General features: G+C 40.6%; 1 protein-coding gene across 1 annotated transcript; it reads right to left on the bottom strand.

Moving 5' to 3' along the window:
• Positions 1-3,272: 3,272 nt before the first annotated feature.
• Positions 3,273-18,016, bottom strand: LOC143615642 (transcription factor TRY-like). Its single transcript, XM_077088721.1, has 3 exons — positions 17,889-18,016; positions 17,596-17,683; positions 3,273-3,490 (listed from the first exon to the last, which is right to left on the bottom strand). Exons 1-3 carry the CDS (start codon positions 17,947-17,949, stop codon positions 3,373-3,375), a joined length of 267 nt encoding a protein of 88 aa, XP_076944836.1. The 5' UTR covers positions 17,950-18,016; the 3' UTR covers positions 3,273-3,372.
• Positions 18,017-19,548: the final 1,532 nt, after the last annotated feature.

Raw genomic sequence — 19,548 nt, 5'->3', positions numbered from 1 at the left:
TATTAGAAGAAAATCCCCCCCCCCCCCCACACCTAACACATATACATACATTATTTGTGATTCATGAATAGATATGTAACTGTAACTATGACTTGGGTGTTAGAGTACCCTCGAAACTACAGATCTCGGGTTACATAATGACTTAAGAAGAAGTAAACCGACCTTACTTTGTTAGAGTACCCTCATATTATTCTTCCCTTCATAGAATGCTCAACAAGTTGCATTTTGTTTTCTTGGAAGAAGTTGAAAGGATTTGACTCAAATATGCATAGAGAACCAAGCAACTAAACAAAGGATACTAAAAATACTAGTATCAAACTACCTATGACATAAAACAGTGATAAAAATAACTATAATAGTGATAGACAAATGTTAGACAGACAGAAAGAAGGTACCACAAACCCACGCGAAAGTGCCTATAGACTCCCTAAACAAGTCTATACTTTAAGGGACAACAAAAACTCTTGCAACAAAAAATGTAGAAAAGGCTAAAGTCCCATGAAAAGGCTTGGACAATCATTCTCTATATACTCCCCTAGAAATCCATAAACTTTACTTGACGTTTTCAAGAAATCATATACCTGATTGTGTTCTCAAAGAGGTGCAAGCCTAACAAATCAAACCTAATTGATTCATCACATGTCAGTTTGGGTTTGTTTCCACTCATGTTTCCAGGACCGTCTCCGCGAATTATTAAAAATTTTTTAGCCGAAGGGAAAAAAAATAAAAATTGGTCCATAAATAAAAGTTTACTTTTTTATTTAAACAATTAAAATTTTAAATTAGCTTACTTTTTATGATCTTGGTTGTGCAAAAAAATTTTGTTTATAATAATCAACTAAATAAGTTTAGTAATTGGATTTAAATATTAAAAATAAATAATGTTTTCATAAAAATATAAAATAATTTATAAAAAATATCTGGGCCTTGCGAGGTGATCAAGCCGGTGGCCGTCGACCAACATTTGATTCGTAAACATTCCAAATAAACATTATCAAGTCTCATTTCTTGTGTTATTGATTAGTTCTTAGGGATTTGTGCTAAGGTAACCTCAGTTTGGGCATAATTCAACTAGACAAATCCAACTTCGTTAAGCCTAATAACAGACTTTTATAAATAGATGATGTATCCACATTATTAAAAGAAACCCCCCTCCTTTAACCACACACACATGATTTGTGAATCCTGATATGATATATAACTCTTACTTGAGTGTTAGAGTACCCTCGGAGTTACGAATCTCGGGTAACATAATGACTTAAGAAGAAGTAAACCGACATTACTTTGTCTTTTAAGATCACATTTTATCTTTTAATCATGTCATGATTTATTGAACAGTGGGATATTATTCTTCATTTTTTCCCTTCACATAATTGCTCAAGAAGTTAATTTTTGTTTTTTTACAAGAAGTTAAAAGGATAGGACTCAAATTCGCATAGACAACCAAACAACAAAACAATTAATACTAAAATATTGGTAGTAAACTACCTATGACATATAGAAGTGATAAAAAAACTATAATAGTGATAGAGAAATGTTAGACATACAGAAAGAAAGAAGGTACCATAAACCCTCACGAAATTGCCTACAGGCTCCCTAAAAGAGATCACACGTTAAGGGAAAACAAAAGCGATGGCAACAAAAAAAATGTAGGAAACGCTAAAGTCCCAAGAAAAGGCTAGGACAATCTCTCTCTCTATATTCCACCAGAAGTCTATAACGTTAACTTGACGTTTTCAAGAAATCATATACCTTGTCGTGTTCTCAAGAGGTGCATGCCTAGCAAATCCAAACACGTCAGTTTGGGTTTGTTTCTACTCATGCTTTAAGGACCGTCTCCGATAATTGTTAAATATTTTGAGTTGAAGGTGAAAATTTTTTTGGACCATAGATAAAAGGTTGTTTGTTGGGTTTATACAATTACATTTTTAAAAAAGCATGCTTGGTTAAAATTTGGGTTGTTCAAAAAAGTTTTGTTTATAAAAATATGCTTAAATGAGTTGACGTAATTGGATTTAAACATTCAAATTAAATATTTTTTCATAAAAAAATATAAAAAAGTTTTTAATTTTTTTTTCGAGTGTAGCAGTGTGATCGGGCCGATGGCCGTCAACCACCTTGCCCTCTAACCAAGCCGGCAGTGTTATTGAGATGTTATAAGGTAACCTCATTTTTGGTATACCCAACTTCATTAAGCCTAATAGCAAACATTTATTAATAGATGATGTATTAACACACGCGCGTGTGTCACATGATTTATGATTCATGATCTGATATGTTATTTTGACTTGAGTGTTATAGTAACCTCGAAGCTACGAATCTCGGGTTACATAATGACCTAAGAAGTAAATATGACATCACTTTGTCTTTTAAGATCACATTTATCTATTAATCACATCATGCTTTTATTTAACAGTGAGATATTATCCTTCTCTTCATAGAATTGCTCAAGAAGTTGCCTTTTGTTTTTTTCGCAAGAAGTTAAAAGGACCGGACTCAAATGTGCATATAGAACCAAACAACAAAACAAAGGATACTAAAAATACTAGTAGCAAACTACCTATGACATAGCGGTGAGAAAAAAAACTATAATAGTGATAGACAAATGTTAGACATACAGAAAGAAAGAAGGCACTACAAACCCACACGAGACTGTCTGTAGGCTCCCTCTTAAAAGAGTCTACACGTTAAGGAAAATCAAAAGCGCTGGCAACAAAAAATGTAGGAAAACCTAAATTCCCAAGAAAAGGCTAGGACAATCTCTCTCTATATACTCCCTCAGAAGTCCATAAGACGTTTTCAAGAAATCATATACCCTATTTTGTTCTCAAAGGGGTGCACACCTAGCAAATCTAGCATAATTCGTTCATCACATGCCAGCTTGGGTTTGTTTCTACTCATGCTTTTAAGGCCGTCTCCAAGAATCATTAACGTTTTTGAGCTGAAGGTGAAAAAAATTGTGGCCTTAAGTAAATGGTTTATTGTATTGAGTTTTAAACAATTAAAATTTTAAATAAGCTTACCTGTTTATTATTTGGGTTGTACAAAAAGAATTATTTATAAAAATAGATTTAAATGAGTTGAATAATTGGATTTGAATATTAAAATAAATATCTATTACTATTACACCTTCACTATGAGTATTCCGGACTGGTCGCTTAAAACTTTATTTTTTTTCTTTATAACCTACAAAATAACGGAAAAAAGAAAAGAAAAGAAATCTTCTTTTTCTTTTTTTCTCACTCTTTTATCTTCCACATTACAAGATAGAAAGCTCACAGAATAATACATGAATATTGTGTGTTTTCACAATTCACATCATAGAATCACACAAGATTTGTGCATCAAGTACCCAAAAAAAAACATACAAGATTAAGATTTGTTTTTTTGAATCCTTAAGTCACCGAAGACTTCACTATGTCTCATCAACCAAAACCTCTCAATTTCTTCAGGTTTTCGGCCAGGAATTCTGCCTGCGATCAGATCCCACCTGAAGCGTGGCATCGGTAAATCAGATATTTTTATAGCAACTAATATAACAATAACCAAGCAAAGTTCATTTAAATATTGGCTTTCATTCAATGAAGATATCTGCAACTTGAATTCAACTAAATAACTTTTTAATTTAATCTTTAAATTCCTACATTTTTTTTGTTTAGGGTACTTTATATTTACGAACAGTAGTTGGTCCAAAAATTCTTTCACGGTATTATTATTTTCGGTATTCACATTTTGTATGCCCTAAGGAGTTTTACCTGCTCGTTGGTCATGAAAGTTTGTTTCATGGTATCATTATTGTTATAGCATATAATATATCAATAACCAAGCAAAGTTTAAATACTGGACACTCTAAGATCAAGATATATATAAATTCTCAGTTTAGTTTAAATATTGATAAAAAAAATTAAACAACTCAAACTCCTGACTTCTTTTTTTTGGGCTTACATTATCCTCATCATCAAAAGATGTATTGTGTTATCATATGAACATACACATCTTTATGCGAATATAACATACATTCATACTTGACCCTTTTTCTACCACACATGTCTAAGAGTTTGCCTTCTATATCAATTTAAAAAAAAAGAAAGACTAAATTAATTCTAATTAAGTTAGAAAAATATTATTGCATGATTCATAAGTTAAAACTCAAAACGATATTAATATGATTAGGCTTTAAAGTGAACTTGGTGATATCATACAATTGGGGAGTCGCAAGTGGGTCAAATGTGGACGTTATTGAACTTGGGTACACCGCAAGCATTTCGAGCCACAAAACCTAGTTATTGTAATTAAATAATATTGTTTTTTTTTTTCTAAAACTACCTCTAATATTTTAATGTCAATTTTAAAAATTAAATGCTACCAGAATTACATAAAGCCCATCCGCATTATGAAGTTCTACTCAAGGCACTCTTTGGAGAACTTGTGACACTTAAGTCGTTTCTTTAATATTGTGATTTGGTCATAAATTGTATTTTTTTTATAATACAAGATGTATAACGACTATGTTTTACATGCCTGTGTTCGATACACAATCAAAAGAAAAGAGAAAAAAAAAAACTTGATAATATGTAATTCAGTTGTATATATTATTTAAGTGATTAACTCAGGCCCGGCTTCAAGAAGGCGAAAATTCTTTTGGGCCGTAGGCGAAAATTCTTTTGGGCCTTAATTTAATGGCGTATTTTGTTGGTTTAAACAATCAAATTTTTATATAGGTTTTACTTGGTTATAATTTGGGTTGTGTAAAAAAAAATTGTATAAAAACTGGATTAAAAATGTCTCAAATGAGATTAGAACCCATAACCTTTTTATTGAGAGTAATACCCATTTACCACTAGACCAAGCTAGTGGTCTTGTAACTGAGTTTAAACATTAAATATACATATTGTTTTTAATAAAAATATATATAATTTTTTAAAAAATAAAAATTCGGGCCTAACGGTAGGGATGGGCAAATTCGGGACTGGTACCGGTTGGTACCGTCGGTACCGAATCGGTACCAACATTTTGAGTTTCGGTACCGGTACCGGTACGGTACGGGACCGGTATTTCCCGAATTTTCCGAATTTTTACCTTAAATACCGGTACCGAACCGAATATTTCGGTACTGGTACCGGTACCAAGAATCCGCGATTTTCTGGACCGGGACCGGTACGGTCCCGATCTCATCCCCTACCTAACGGGGTGTCGGGCCTGTGGCCGTTGACCACCCCGCCACCCTATGGGCCGGCCCTGGATTAACTAACCGTACTTTAAAACTGTTCTTATGTTAATTTACCCCCAACAAAAAACATTTTTACATGCTTTGGGGCATTTTTATGTGGAAGTTTGCACTATTATAGAAAACGTATTAGATTAAAGGAGTCAGTTTCTTTATATAAGATATGATTTTGTAACCAAATATTATTGTATAGAATATGTACAAAAAATAATCACGTTTTAAATTAGAATGGCATCATTGGAGAAACAGCAAGGAGTTACGCGTATATGTGGACAAAAAGTATATGCCAATAACCATTACTTAAATCACTATCATAGTACAAATAATTGTTTTGAGTAATAGAACGTGAAGAACATTTGCGATAGAACACGGCGAACATTTTCTTCAGTTGATTCGTTTTTTTTTAAACTGTTGCTTTTGAAATTAAAATAAAAATAAAAATTCCCCTTTAGTGTAATTTCTTCTAATTTCAAATGAGTTAAATTATTACCATTAGAAATACATTTACTTACTCGCTTATTTTCTTTGTTTTTACCTACATATCCCTATCAATTAATTATTCGCAAATTATAAAATGAACCAATTTTTTATAAATGAAGTTAAAAATCACTTTTATTAAAAAGGAAACAAATATAAAAGTTAAACAAATAATATTTTAAAATGTAGAACGTTTAAATCAAGTGAAATACATTATGCATAAAATATGCAAGGCAAGTGGTTGCTTACTTTTTGTAATAAAAGTATAAAACTATAACCTATGAAATACCATGTGCTACAACATATTATGAAGATTTTGTAATAAAACAAAATAAAACATAAGGTTGAAACGTAAAATCAATAGTCATATTAATAAGGCAAAATAAATATAGAAACAAGATAGAATTACAAATTTTGTCATTTAAAAAAAACTAAATTATGGTTCGTGTCCTTTCTTTAGTTTCCTTGCAGGCGGTATCCTTTAAACATTTTTTTCCTAAATGTTATGTCATTTGTGCTAATTGAGTTAGAAAAACTCAGTTAAATACCCTCACGTGAGGCGCATGTGAGGGCATATTGATCTTTTCGTTTACTTGCAACTTCTTCAACTTTTTCTTCTTCTTAATAACACATGTCTTCTTCTTTTTGTCTATGCCACCACCATCACCATATCACAACCACTCCGGCCACCATACCCCCACCCACCCCGTTCCATTCCATTCCCACCGCCGCCGTCAACCACCCATCTACAACCACCACCACCGGGTCAATAGAATCGGAATGTCACCGGAGAATAATAATAATAATAATAATAATAAGACGCCTGGTTCACTCCCAGACTCTCAATCGGCCGAGAAGAAGACGCATCCAAACGTACAGATCTCTCCGACTCAATAACCTAAGATCTGGTGAAGTATATTGCAGATCTGGCGGACGACTTTGACGGATTTTAGTTCAGACTTGACGATCCGGTCATGATGCTTCCCGCAGACGAGCTGTTCTCCGACGGTAAGCTTATTCCGCTGCATTTGTCAGTTATTCGTCAGGAAGCTGCCACGTCATCTCGGAGACCCATGCGCCGCCGCCGCCAAAACCCTCAAATTCTACCTTCACTGACCCGGACCCGATTTTGATAAATGGATCGGGTGGTTTCTTTGGTTTCAGCTGCTGCTGTTGTTGTGTGGTTCATATTGGTGTGGTGGTGATGTGTTTGAGGAGTGGTTGTGGTACGGTGATGGTGTGGTAGAACATAGAAAGAAGGAAGAGAGAAGGTTGTGGTTGTGGTATGATGATGGTGTGGTGATGATGGTGGCTTAGGAGAGAAAGGAGAGAGAAAGGAGGAGAAGGTGTTATTAGTTTGCTGGTACAGATGAAAAGACCAATATGTCCTCACATGCGCCTCACGTGAGGGCATTTAACTGGGTTTTTCTAACCCAGTTAGCGTAAAAGACATAACTTGTAGGAAAAAAATGTTTAAAATATACCGTCTGCAAGAAAACTAGAAAAATGACACGAAACATAATTTGGCTTTTTTTAAAGGACAAAATTTGTAATTCTGTCTAAAAACAAAATTAATAAAAGTTAAATCAATATAGTCATACTAATAAGTCAAGATAAAATAGAAACAAAATAAAAGTAAAAAGGTTGAATCAATAGTCATATTAACGACAACATATCCTTCCTTTTTTTCACAACAGGTCCTCATCCACTAAATATTCATCAACTTTTCCCAAATTTCATTCTCCTCTTCCCCACCACAACCTTCTCCGCCGTCCTCCACACCACTCCGATCACCACCACCACTATCGTCATTAAATTCTTTAATTATTGGTGACTTAAACCCAGGATCTTTAGATGTAATTAAGACGCCATGCCACTTTTCTTTTCTTTTAAGATGATTTTAATTTTTGAGTCAATTCAAAATATAAATAAGTTTATTTGGTTTGGCGTGAATAAAAAAAAAAATGGTTCAGTTTACCTTACGAGTTAGGGTATAATCTCAAGGCAGATTACAAACTGTTGTTTTCCACTCCTAGAAAAAAGATTTTTATAACGCTACGTTACCTAAATAATAATAATACTAATTGTAATAATTTTAAGAAATTGAATAGTATAATACGTACTAATGACTAGAATACAGTTTTATATATATCAATATATAAACAGGGACCCGCAAGACTCACCTTAAACAGGGACGTCTGCGCAGAGACCAACTGGATCCGCAGGACCAACCATGCTCAGAGAAGTGACGTCCTTACGCGCAGTATGCAAGCTGGTCCCGCAGGAAATGCCTCACATGGTGAAGGACTCCGCCTGTTCCCGCAGCCTCGGATACAAGCCATGAGGGAAGGCCACCCGCGCAGCATGGCTACACGCACTAGGTACTTAGCTCTCGATCACAGTGTCACCTGAAGGAATGAGCAAAGCCGGGAGCAATCCCGCACAGAGGCGGGAGGGGGAATACTCCCGCCCAAATAAGCCAGTCTATACTGAAGGACCTTTCACTGTACCTGACGAGGTATGGGCGAAAGATCTGATCAGGGATACGACAGCTCACTGATACAGTATGGCGAGCAGCATGCTCCTGTACTGTATCACTATTAAGCCGCTGCCTACTCACAAACTACTGTCATACCACGTGCGTAGCCGGCAGTTGGTGGAAAGGGAATAGTATACAGCAGGCTTGGTCGCTATCAGCCGCTGCCTACCCACCAACTACCAGCAGGGCACGTGCGTAGGCTACTGTTGATGAACAGGAACACTGTTGCAGCCGGCCATACCTCCTTGGAAACCTACCTTCGGCTATAAATACCCCAAATGGTATGATCATCAAAACACAACATATCTTACTACATTATCATCATATCATACCTGATATCTGCTCTAGCAATCTCTTAATATACTTTTATATTTAAAGAGCAATCTAGTCTGATTCTCACGCCGGAGGGTGGTCACAAGGAGGAACCCCCCCCCTTCTCAGTGACGAGCTCACGGTGTCTGTTTTGCAGGTTATCAGAAGAACCATCTTCCAAGGGTCTAACCCCTCGTGGGAAACAGCTATCCAACCCCCAGGTTACCAGTAATCTGTCCGGGGTCCGGTTAGTGTTTCTTCATTGGCGCCATCCGTGCATAAAGCTAGAACTTTATTTTTCTCAGTTTTTTCAAACTTCTACAAAGATGGTTAGAGAAATTCCGGTAACCATAACCCCTGCTACTAGGGGGAATACCGGCAACACAGTTTTTACGAACACTACCCCGGCTACCGAAGCCGGGGCAAGCGAAGTAAATTTTACGAACACTACCCCACTTACCAAAGCTGGGGCAAGTGCAGTAAATGAGCGCCTACTGGGATCCACTGATACCCAGGTTGAGAAACGAAGACTCCCCCGCCAGACTCTCGATGAAGTTAAGGCATGGGCGGAGGCACGACAAAAGGAATTCCAGGCTGAGTTGGACGAACGCTTGCGTTCCGTACAACAGGCCGACGAATTCGAATACTGGGAGGATGACTCGGAGGAATCCGACTCTGACGCGAACCCTCGCCATAGGGCAAAAGGGAAGCGTAAGGAAACGGAATCCCAACCGAAAAGGCATTTTGGACAAGCCTTCAAACCAAAAAGCACAGGAGGAAGTCCACGAGACTTCTCTAAAACGTTCAGACCAAACGTTGCAAATGCAGGAACGTCCAAATTTGCAAGGGACATTGCTGAAGCAATCGCCCCAAAGAGTGCCAAACAAATGCCCAACATAGGCACATATGACGGTATATCTGATCCAGACGATCATTTGAACAGGTTCATAGCAGGGGCAACCGTCAGCAATTGGACGGAACCCACGTGGTGTTACATGTTCCAAATGACGCTGGTTGGGGCTGCTAGAGCATGGTTCGATCGTCTACCGGTCAACCACATCTACGACTGGGCAGACTTCCAACAAAAGTTTAGCCAACACTTCAGCCAGCAACGGAAGTATACCGAGGAGCAATGGACAATCCTCAAATGCATACGAGAGGTAGACGAATCTCTGCCAAACTTCATCACTCGCTTCAACTCAAAGAAGTTAAGTTTGGGCAATATCAGTGAAGATCTTGTTCGCGCTGCCTTCATCCAGGGCGCACATGACCCGGAGCTCATCCGCACCCTAACGGGTAAAGATGGCATGCCATCCACATGGGATGGCATCATGACAGCAGCAAAACGCTATGCGGAAACAGAGAAGCAACTGGGTAGAGATCTCCCACAGAGCACAAACCTCTACACCCAGAGGACGAGAGAAGACAACGTCCTCACCGCCCGATTAAATAAAAAACGAAAGCTAGGCATCTGGCAGTCAAGGGTAAACTTTGACACCTCATCCGGCTTGCAAAATCGGTTGGGCGGAAGGGATAATGTACAGTCGCACCGGAACTCCAGATGGACGCCACTCACCAAAAGCGTCACTGAGATATTCGCCACTGAAGGGCTCCCATGGCCAAAACCGCCAATAATCCGACATCGTCACGATGCAGATCGGAGCAAATACTGTGACTTTCACAAGACAAAGGGCCACAACACTGAAGAATGCATAGATGTAAAAGATATGGTCGAAGCATTTGTCAGAGATGGGACGCTCGCGCACCTCGTGGCGTAATAAAGGCTGAGCAGGCGGGTGCGTATAGAACCCCAGCTGGGGAAAACACGAATCAATTCCAGCTTCAAAATCGAGACTACATGCTGCGTAAAGAACGAGATCCCGAACCAGGTGCGTATCGGCTCGATGGCACTCCCATCCCGACAAGGAAGGGAGCTCATTTACACAGTTTGCATGTAAATCAATTTCAATTTGTAAAGAAAAGGCCAAGAGCCACTTCTAATGGAAATGATTCTCTTAAGAATATCGAAGCTGATGATTTTACATTTAATACTTTTCTGGACACTAATATGCCGGTTTTCACCGCATAATTACGTGAAGTCATTGCATGGGAAGGCGGTCCTACCCGCCCGAACCCAATAACGTGACAAACCTTCACGCAGGTCAGTTGAAGGGGAAAAAAAGTTCAGCACCCAAAAATGAAAGTGCCGGTCTATCCGCATGAATCATTAAGGAAACTGAATAATAACCTATCAACAACCGCGCGTCGAACGGTTAAAACTATCCAACACTGGTGACGGCATTCACATTACGTGAAGTCGTTGCGTGGGAAGGCGGTCTTACCCGCACGAACCCAATAACGTGGCAAACTTTCACGCAGGTCAGTTGAAGGAGTTCAATTATTCCATTAAATGAAAGTGCCGGTCTATCCGCATGAATCATGAAAGGAAAATGAACACTAACCTATCGACAACCGCGCGTCGAACGGTTCAAAACAAAATTCTTATAAAGGTAAGAAAAACCTACACGCAGGTCAGATAAGGGTAAAGTTTTGCCATCCTACTAAGTGCAAGTGACGGTTCTACCCGCACAATCACGAAAGAGGAAGCAAAACTTCACACCTATTATCAACCACGTTCAAAGGTTAACTTATCCTCAAAAGGTAAGAAAAACCTACACGCAGGTCAGATAAGGGTAAAGTTTTGCCATCCTACTAAGTGCAAGTGACGGTTCTACCCGCACAATCACGAAAGAGGAAGCAAAACTTCACACCTATTATCAACCACGTTCAAAGGTTAACTTATCCTCAAAAGGCAAGAAAAACCTACACGCAGGTCAGATAAGGGTAAAGTTTTGCCATCCTAAGTGCAAGTGACGGTTCTACCCGCACAATCACGAAAGAGGAAGCAAAACTTCACACCTATTATCAACCACGTTCAAAGGTTAACTTATCCTCAAAAAGTAAGAAAAACCAGCACGCAGGTTAGATAAAAGTTAAAGTTTAGCCATCCTACCAAGTGCAAGTGACGGTTCTACCCGCACAATCACGAAGGAGGAAGCGAAACTTTAACCCACTATCAACCACGTTCAAAGGTTCTTATTCTAAACACTTGGAAAATTGCTAATTTAAACTAAGTATGCAAGTCATAAGTTTATAAAGCAAGGAACCCAAAGAAGGAAATAACAATCTTATACGCAAAAAGATTAATATTTCAAGAATATATTACAAGAATGGCCGGGTAACTACCCGCCTAAAAGAAAAAATAAAAAACTATACAAGTCTTAGCAATGGGAAGGGATCTTCAGGATCAAGCCTCAGGGCCGCTACCACTTGGACCCGCTCCGTCAGAACGGGGTGGTTCGAGGAACGCTTTGAGGACAGCTAACCCATCATCAGCAGCAGCTACTTCGTCCACCTTCTCCACCACTGGATGCGGGAAGGCGGCATATTGGTTCAATGCTTGGTCATAAATGGCTTCAGTATCCACATTGAACAAAGGGAAGTTGGAAGGCGGGACGCCTTTCTCAACAAACCCTAGACCAAGCATGAAGCCGGCCTTTTCCCCATCATCATGAGAAGCGTTGAGGGCTGCGGTCATAGCATCATCGTAAGAGGTCTCTGAAAAGACCCGACGCACAACCTACAAAGAAAACAAGTATTAGAACCTTTTCTTACAAAAGAAATGCGTGAAGATAAATCTAAACATACCTGAGGCAACGCTTCTCGAAGAAGCCATCGGAGGGCAGCTTGAGCTTCGGTATGGGCGCGTTCGGCTTCGCTCTTGTTAAGGTTGGCAAGTAAAACTTCCTTAGCGGCAGCCTCTTCGACGCCCTTAAGCTTCCGCTGGGTCTGGTCAAGCACCCCCCTTTGGTCCAGGATTTCCTGGAGTTTCTTGGCATCTTCCATTGCCAAGGCATCATGAGCGCGTTGGAGAGCCTCTAATTTGGCCTTGAGCTCCTCATTCTCCACACGCAAAGGCTCAGCAACGGCTTCAGCCTTGGTAGCCCTCTCGGTTGCGTTTCGCGCAGTCTCCCTGGCCAACCGAAGCTGTTCATTCACAGCTTGGGCAGCCTTGGAGCGGGCCTCGAGTCGCGCCTGAACTTCAACCTCGAGGGCCTTAAAGGCCTTCTCCTTGTCGGCGGCAGCTGCCGCCAGCTGTTGGTTCTCCTTCCGAAGAGCACGCGCCTCAGATATGTCCTTGGCGTGAGCTGCTTTCAACTTGTCGTTTTCACGACAAAGCAGCTCGACGCGCGGCTGCATCCGGGCCTGGAGAACCCGAAGCTCATTAGTTAGCCTACCCTCCTGGTAGCTAACCATGGCTTCCCCCAACGCGCCCGGAGGAGCAGCGTGGCGAGCCCAGTCCACGCACTCCACGGGTGTGCGAAGGGTTGTTCCTCGGCGTATGTTCCATCGAGGAACATACACTTCATTGGAATCCGACACTGCAAAAGAAACAAAAGCAGTAAGGAAAAGATGATGAAAAACATTAAGGGAAAAAGAAAGGAACCCTACGCACCTGTAGGGTCAATGACAGGCCGATAGCCGCCAAACCCATCACCTGAACCTAAAGGAAATCCATCCAACAGGTCAGGCAGACGGGAAGGTGGCAAAGATCGGCGTGAAGCCCTGCGCGTACCTGATGGTCCGGCCATTGGTGCCGGTGGCGCGGGCATGGTGGCAGCCGCCGTGGTCGCCGTCGTTGTCTCCGCCGCGGTCGCCGCCTCCTTAAAAGCAGCAGTAACCGCCGGTTCCGTGAAGGATGCTGTAAAAATCGCACTCACGGCCGGCGGTGACGTCATCTCGGCCGGAACAGTTGGCTCGACGGAACGACCAACTGGACCAGCGGATGCAGGCGCAGGCGACTGGGTCGACGCCTCAGGAAGGCTGACCGAGCCTACCATCATTGGCGAGGAAGTACTCCCCTGCGTTTCACCCAGGATTGCGTCAACATCCACGCCTGCACAAAGAAGAAAGTGTTAAAAGAAAATTATTGACAAATCTACAAAGGCATTATGATTATACTTACGGGTTTTCTTGACCCTGAACGTACGGACGGGCGGGGAGGAACCCGATGGAGCCGGCCTCTTGGTACCGGTCACCGTCGTCTTCGTTGGTTCTCCGGAGGTAACGGTCGTAGCCTCCGGAGCAGTGGTCTTCTCACCACCGGGCTTCCCCGCCACCTCTTCACTATCTGACTCCGTGTCAGATAGAACCACTGGATCAGCTGTGGCCTTCTCCTTCCCCTTCACGCCGGCAGCAGTCTTTTTCTTCCGCACCAACGGAGGACCTTCTGCGGATTCCTCAGAAGAAGAAATGTCAAGAACTCCAGCAGCAGGCACAGCATTGAGGGGTTCAGGGTAGAAGATAGGCTTACCAGGCCGTCGGTGGCTCAGGATCTCTTGGCCCGGCGGGTAAACCTCCACGAACCGACACGCAGTTTGCTCTAGGATGGGCAACTCGTTCTCGTCCAGAGCACGAGTACCCATCCGTGCGGGACCATCTTCCTCCCGCGGATTCAGGAGCGACTGTAGGTCGTTCCCCTCTGAAATAAACAGGAAAGTTAGAAAAAAGTCAAAATCAACAAAAAGAAACAAGACATACCATAAGGGACAGAGTTCGAACCATATTCAAGGACAATCGGAACCTTCTGCGCATTCGCCGCCTTCCACACTCGGCTCATCCCCAGCATTACCATCGCTGACTCCGGAAAACGGAAAACCGGGGATTGGACCCGGGATATCTTCGAGAACCATTCCGCCTCCTCGTAGTTGGGGGCGTGAAGGCTCTGAAGTGCCTGGCCGTTCTTGAACTTCATGGCAATGGGGATGGCGCGAGCGGATATGAAGAAGAACTCTCTTCTCCACGAGCGAAGACTCCGCTCGGTGGTACAAATCTTTAAACCCTTAATCCGGGTTGTAAGACTGTACCACCCCTGGATGCACCTCCAAGTGTAGAAGGTCATCAGGCGGTCCACATAGGGCTCGATGCCCAGAATCCGGCACACCCACTCAAAATGACGAATCTTGGCGATCGCCATGGGGTGCAGCTCGGTCAAATGAACGCTGTGCCTCTCAAGAACACGGTACACAAACTTTGTCAACGGGAACCTAAGGTTCCCGTAGACAAAGAATGCAGCATAAACCCCGATCTTGCCACTAGGGGCATCGTACACAGTATGGTGGGGTTCAGGAAACTCAGGCTCGAGAGACTCGAGCATGAACTTCCTGACGATATACTGGTACAGATCGACAGGAAGAGAACACTGGCACTCGCCAGCAGTCTTCTGATCGTCGGCATCATGAGAAGACATTTTTGCAGAAAGAGAAGTGATTTCGGGAAAATGCTTGCCTGAAAAAGGGGAGTATTTGCCGGAAATCACTAAGAAGAAGAAGAAGAAAGGTGAAAGTGTGAATTACAAATAACCCTCTTCCCCTTTATATAATAATCGCAATTAATGCGGTGAATTTAATGCGGAGGAGAGAGAAATCAAAGGTGCAATGAAACTATGACACGTGGCAAAAAGCAGGCTGGCAACAGCTGTTGAAAGGACGTGTGCCAGTAATTTCGCGGCCACGCGCCCGAAAAATCACGCCCACGCGCCTGAAAAAGCGACTGGAATGACCATGTTCTGTCACGTCACCATAACTTCCTGCACGTCCTGACACAGTCAGAAGAAACCGTCGCACGACGTTTCAGAGGTTTGGACTGTTCTTATCTTTCCACCAACTCTTCGAATTTCAAAATTCAAAATTTAAAAAATATTAAAAAGTAAGCGGGAAAATACCCCTTACCCCTTGGCAAACAAGTAACCGTTAGACGGATGCGGGTACAGTGTAAAGGCAAAACCCTTCACATACCTAGCACCCGCAGGGAATTGAAGCCAAGTAAACCTTGGCAAACAAGTAACCGTTAGACGGATGCGGGTACAGTGTAAAGGCAAAACCCTTCACATACCTAGCACCCGCAGGGAATTGAAGCCAAGTAAACCTTGGCAAACAAGTAACCGTTAGACGGATGCGGGTACAGTGTAAAGGCAAAACCCTTCACATACCTAGCACCCGCAGGGAATTGAAGCCAAGTAAACCTTGGCGAACAAGTAACCGTTAGACGGATGCGGGTACAGTGTAAAGGCAAAACCCTTCACGTACCTAGCACCCGCAGGGAATTGAAGCCAAATATTCCTCGGCAACCAAGTAACTATAAGACAGGCGCGGATACAGTGTAAAGGCAAAACCCTTCACGTACCTAGCACCTGCAGGGAATTGACGCTAGGAATACCTTGGAAGTAAAGTAACCGTAAGACGAGCGCTGGTACAGTGTTAAGGCAAAACCCTTCACATACCTAGCGCTCCGCTGGGAATTGAAACCAGGAAGGATCTTCTGGGCAATGCTTGCGGAAACGGAAATAACATCCCCGCATAGCGGGAACGTTGAGAACTACGTTGTTTGAAGCGCCAGGATGGAATTGGTGGTTTTAACATAATTGATCACTATGTTCAAAACTACCAAAACCTCATGGAGAATCCACACAACTGGGACTCAATGCTCCTGACTTGCGAGGAGGTTACAGACCCACCCGCATCATACCCAAAGACCAAGCAGGAAACTCGGGCATTTCTGCAAGTGACAAGGACTTCCCATGGAAAACCTTACAAAACCCTTTTCAAAACCCTTTGCTTAAGTCCAAAAGTTCACCTCACTTTATTAAACACGCATGAGAAGAACATTGGACTGGGGGGACTTGAAGAGGTAGGTCCCAGCAGAGCCCAGTTGGACCCGCAAGACTCACCTTAAACAGGGACGTCTGCGCAGAGACCAACTGGATCCGCAGGACCAACCATGCTCAGAGAAGTGACGTCCTTACGCGCAGTATGCAAGCTGGTCCCGCAGGAAATGCCTCACATGGTGAAGGACTCCGCCTGTTCCCGCAGCCTCGGATACAAGCCATGAGGGAAGGCCACCCGCGCAGCATGGCTACACGCACTAGGTACTTAGCTCTCGATCACAGTGTCACCTGAAGGAATGAGCAAAGCCGGGAGCAATCCCGCACAGAGGCGGGAGGGGGAATACTCCCGCCCAAATAAGCCAGTCTATACTGAAGGACCTTTCACTGTACCTGACGAGGTATGGGCGAAAGATCTGATCAGGGATACGACAGCTCACTGATACAGTATGGCGAGCAGCATGCTCCTGTACTGTATCACTATTAAGCCGCTGCCTACTCACCAACTACTGTCATACCACGTGCGTAGCCGGCAGTTGGTGGAAAGGGAATAGTATACAGCAGGCTTGGTCGCTATCAGCCGCTGCCTACCCACCAACTACCAGCAGGGCACGTGCGTAGGCTACTGTTGATGAACAGGAACACTGTTGCAGCCGGCCATACCTCCTTGGAAACCTACCTTCGGCTATAAATACCCCAAATGGTATGATCATCAAAACACAACATATCTTACTACATTATCATCATATCATACCTGATATCTGCTCTAGCAATCTCTTAATATACTTTTATATTTAAAGAGCAATCTAGTCTGATTCTCACGCCGGAGGGTGGTCACAAGGAGGAACCCCCCCCCTTCTCAGTGACGAGCTCACGGTGTCTGTTTTGCAGGTTATCAGAAGAACCATCTTCCAAGGGTCTAACCCCTCGTGGGAAACAGCTATCCAACCCCCAGGTTACCAGTAATCTGTCCGGGGTCCGGTTAGTGTTTCTTCAATATCAATGGGCTGTTTGATCATTTTTGGAAACAATAAAGTTCATGAACGGTCAGTTATCTTGAAAAACGTCATTCCCATTTTAATGAGATGCTAAGGTAATTAGGGTATAAAATAGAAGGTCACGGGTTTAAAATCTGTTAGTGTAATATTTAGCAAGCAAAAACTAATAAACTACTACACATACAAGTTGGTTATACTGTTGATGTGGTTTTCCTTTTAAGGTAGTTATGTATTAAACGCGTAACATCTCTATTAAAAAAAAGAGAGTAATATTTGCTGGTAAATATCACATATGAGGATTCAAAATTGTATTGCTTACCTGTTACCGACGAGCTTGTGCATCCTGTAAACCAGATCTTCTTCTTGTTCGCTCAAGTTAACGAACTCCCATTTCCTACTGCTCACCTCTGCCAAATTCCAACATTATTTTGAGTTTTAAAACCATTTAATAATTAATCTATATAATAAAATCACTGCATATGTGGAGGAACAAAGACACAGCGTTTTGACACCAAATCCGTCATTAGTTATTATCATTAAGTTGTTGAAAATATATGTTTATTGGTAAACTTTGAAAAAACATGTAGGGTAAATTATGTAATATATACTGACCTTCAAACTCATTACTGTGGTTTGAGGAGGATCGATTCTTCTTCCTCCAACGTTTATCCATTAAAGGAGGGAGGAAGAGTAGACTATAAATTTATTTGGTGTGGACTTTCTTGCCTTCACAAATTACAATTAATGCACGTTATATATATATATATATATAGGATTGATTTCTTTTGAGAATCGCTTTAAGTTTTAAGAACTCGAATAACTCAACGTAACAATTTTTTTACACATGTGTAATACGTAAGTTTAAGTAATGTACAAAAAATTACCGTAATTTTTTACATACCGAATCGACTTTTTACACATGTGTAACTAAAGTTTAAACTTGTGTAATCAACAAAAATCTTTATTCTCTCTCTTGATTCATTTTTTAATCAAATTTAATCTCAGCCACATATTCTAACTCATTTAATTAAATGTGTGGTCCAAAATTGAGTTCTTAAAGTTCTGACAACTCATCAAGTTCTCAAAATATCCCTCCCAATATATATATATATATATATATATATATATATATATTGGGAGGGATATTTTGAAAACTTGATGAGTTGTAAGAACTTTAAGAACTCAATTTTGGACCACTCGTGGCTGAGATTAAATTTGATTAAAAAATGAATCAGGAGAGAGAATAAGTATTTTTGATAATTACACAAGTTTAAACGTTAGTTACACATGTGTAAAAAGTCGATTCGGTGTGTAAAAAAATACCGTAATTTTTTGTACATCACTTACACTTACGTATTACACATGTGTAAAAAAAATTTCGTAAAAAAATTGTTACGTTGAGTTCTTTCGAGTTCTTAAAACTCAAAGTGGTTCTCAAAAGAAATCAATCATACATATATATATATAGGTGGGTTATAATAAAAAAACAGTTTTCTAGTAAGAGTATAAATAATTTAGGTCATTGGATTTATGATCTAATGGTTGAGATTGGTAGTTTTAAACTACCAAATATTTTCCTAGGATTAAGGATTTATGCTACATAGTTTATTAACTCTAAATTTTGTGTTATTATGCTCTTCCTACAAAATTACGTATTTTTATTTTAACCCTTTCTATATAGGGGAAGGTTATCCTAAAATTAAGTAGTTTCATATGAAGCGTAAGAATAAATCATAGTCATTAGATCATGTTAATCTGTGGTTGAAGTTTAAAATTACCAAAAACCGACATAATTTCCTAGAATTACTCTTTCACCATTATAACCGAGATAGTTTCCTAGAAATGTTCTTTTAACATAGATTGTAATGCCACATGTTAAAAATCTATTGATTTTTACCATTTTTAAGAAACTCCTTATTTTTATTTGAACTATTTTCTCTCTCTCTCTCTCTCTCTATATATATATATATATATATATATATGGGTGAGTTATAATAAAAAGAAATAATTTTCTATGAAGAGTAAGAATAAATCTAGGCGATTGAATTTATAATCTAGTGGTTGAGATTTGTAGCTTTTAAAATACCAAATAGTTTCCTAGGATGAAGGATTTATGCTACATAGTTTCCTCACTCTAAATTTTGTGTCATTCTTAGTCTTCCTACAAAACTATGTATTTTTATTTTAACTTTATATATATATATATATATATATATATATATATATATATATATATATATAGGGTTCAAATAAGAATAAGGAGTTTCCTAGA

The sequence above is a fragment of the Bidens hawaiensis genome, unplaced genomic scaffold, assembly GCF_021521415.1.
Source record: "Bidens hawaiensis isolate Kalapana, Puna unplaced genomic scaffold, B.hawaiensis_p1.1 tig00043661_1, whole genome shotgun sequence".
Lineage (NCBI taxonomy): Eukaryota > Viridiplantae > Streptophyta > Magnoliopsida > Asterales > Asteraceae > Bidens > Bidens hawaiensis.
This window is presented reverse-complemented; position numbering and strand designations above follow the sequence as displayed.

Bases quoted from the DNA above. Each gene is read 5' to 3' on its own strand.
- LOC143615642 (XM_077088721.1), bottom strand. From the start codon at position 17,949: ATGGATAAACGTTGGAGGAAGAAGAATCGATCCTCCTCAAACCACAGT. The intron at 17,684-17,888 runs GTCAGTATATAT...GGAATTTGGCAG, and splicing joins CCACAGTAATGAGTTTGAAG to AGGTGAGCAGTAGGAAATGG. The intron at 3,491-17,595 runs GTAAGCAATACA...GCCACGCTTCAG, and splicing joins CACAAGCTCGTCGGTAACAG to GTGGGATCTGATCGCAGGCA.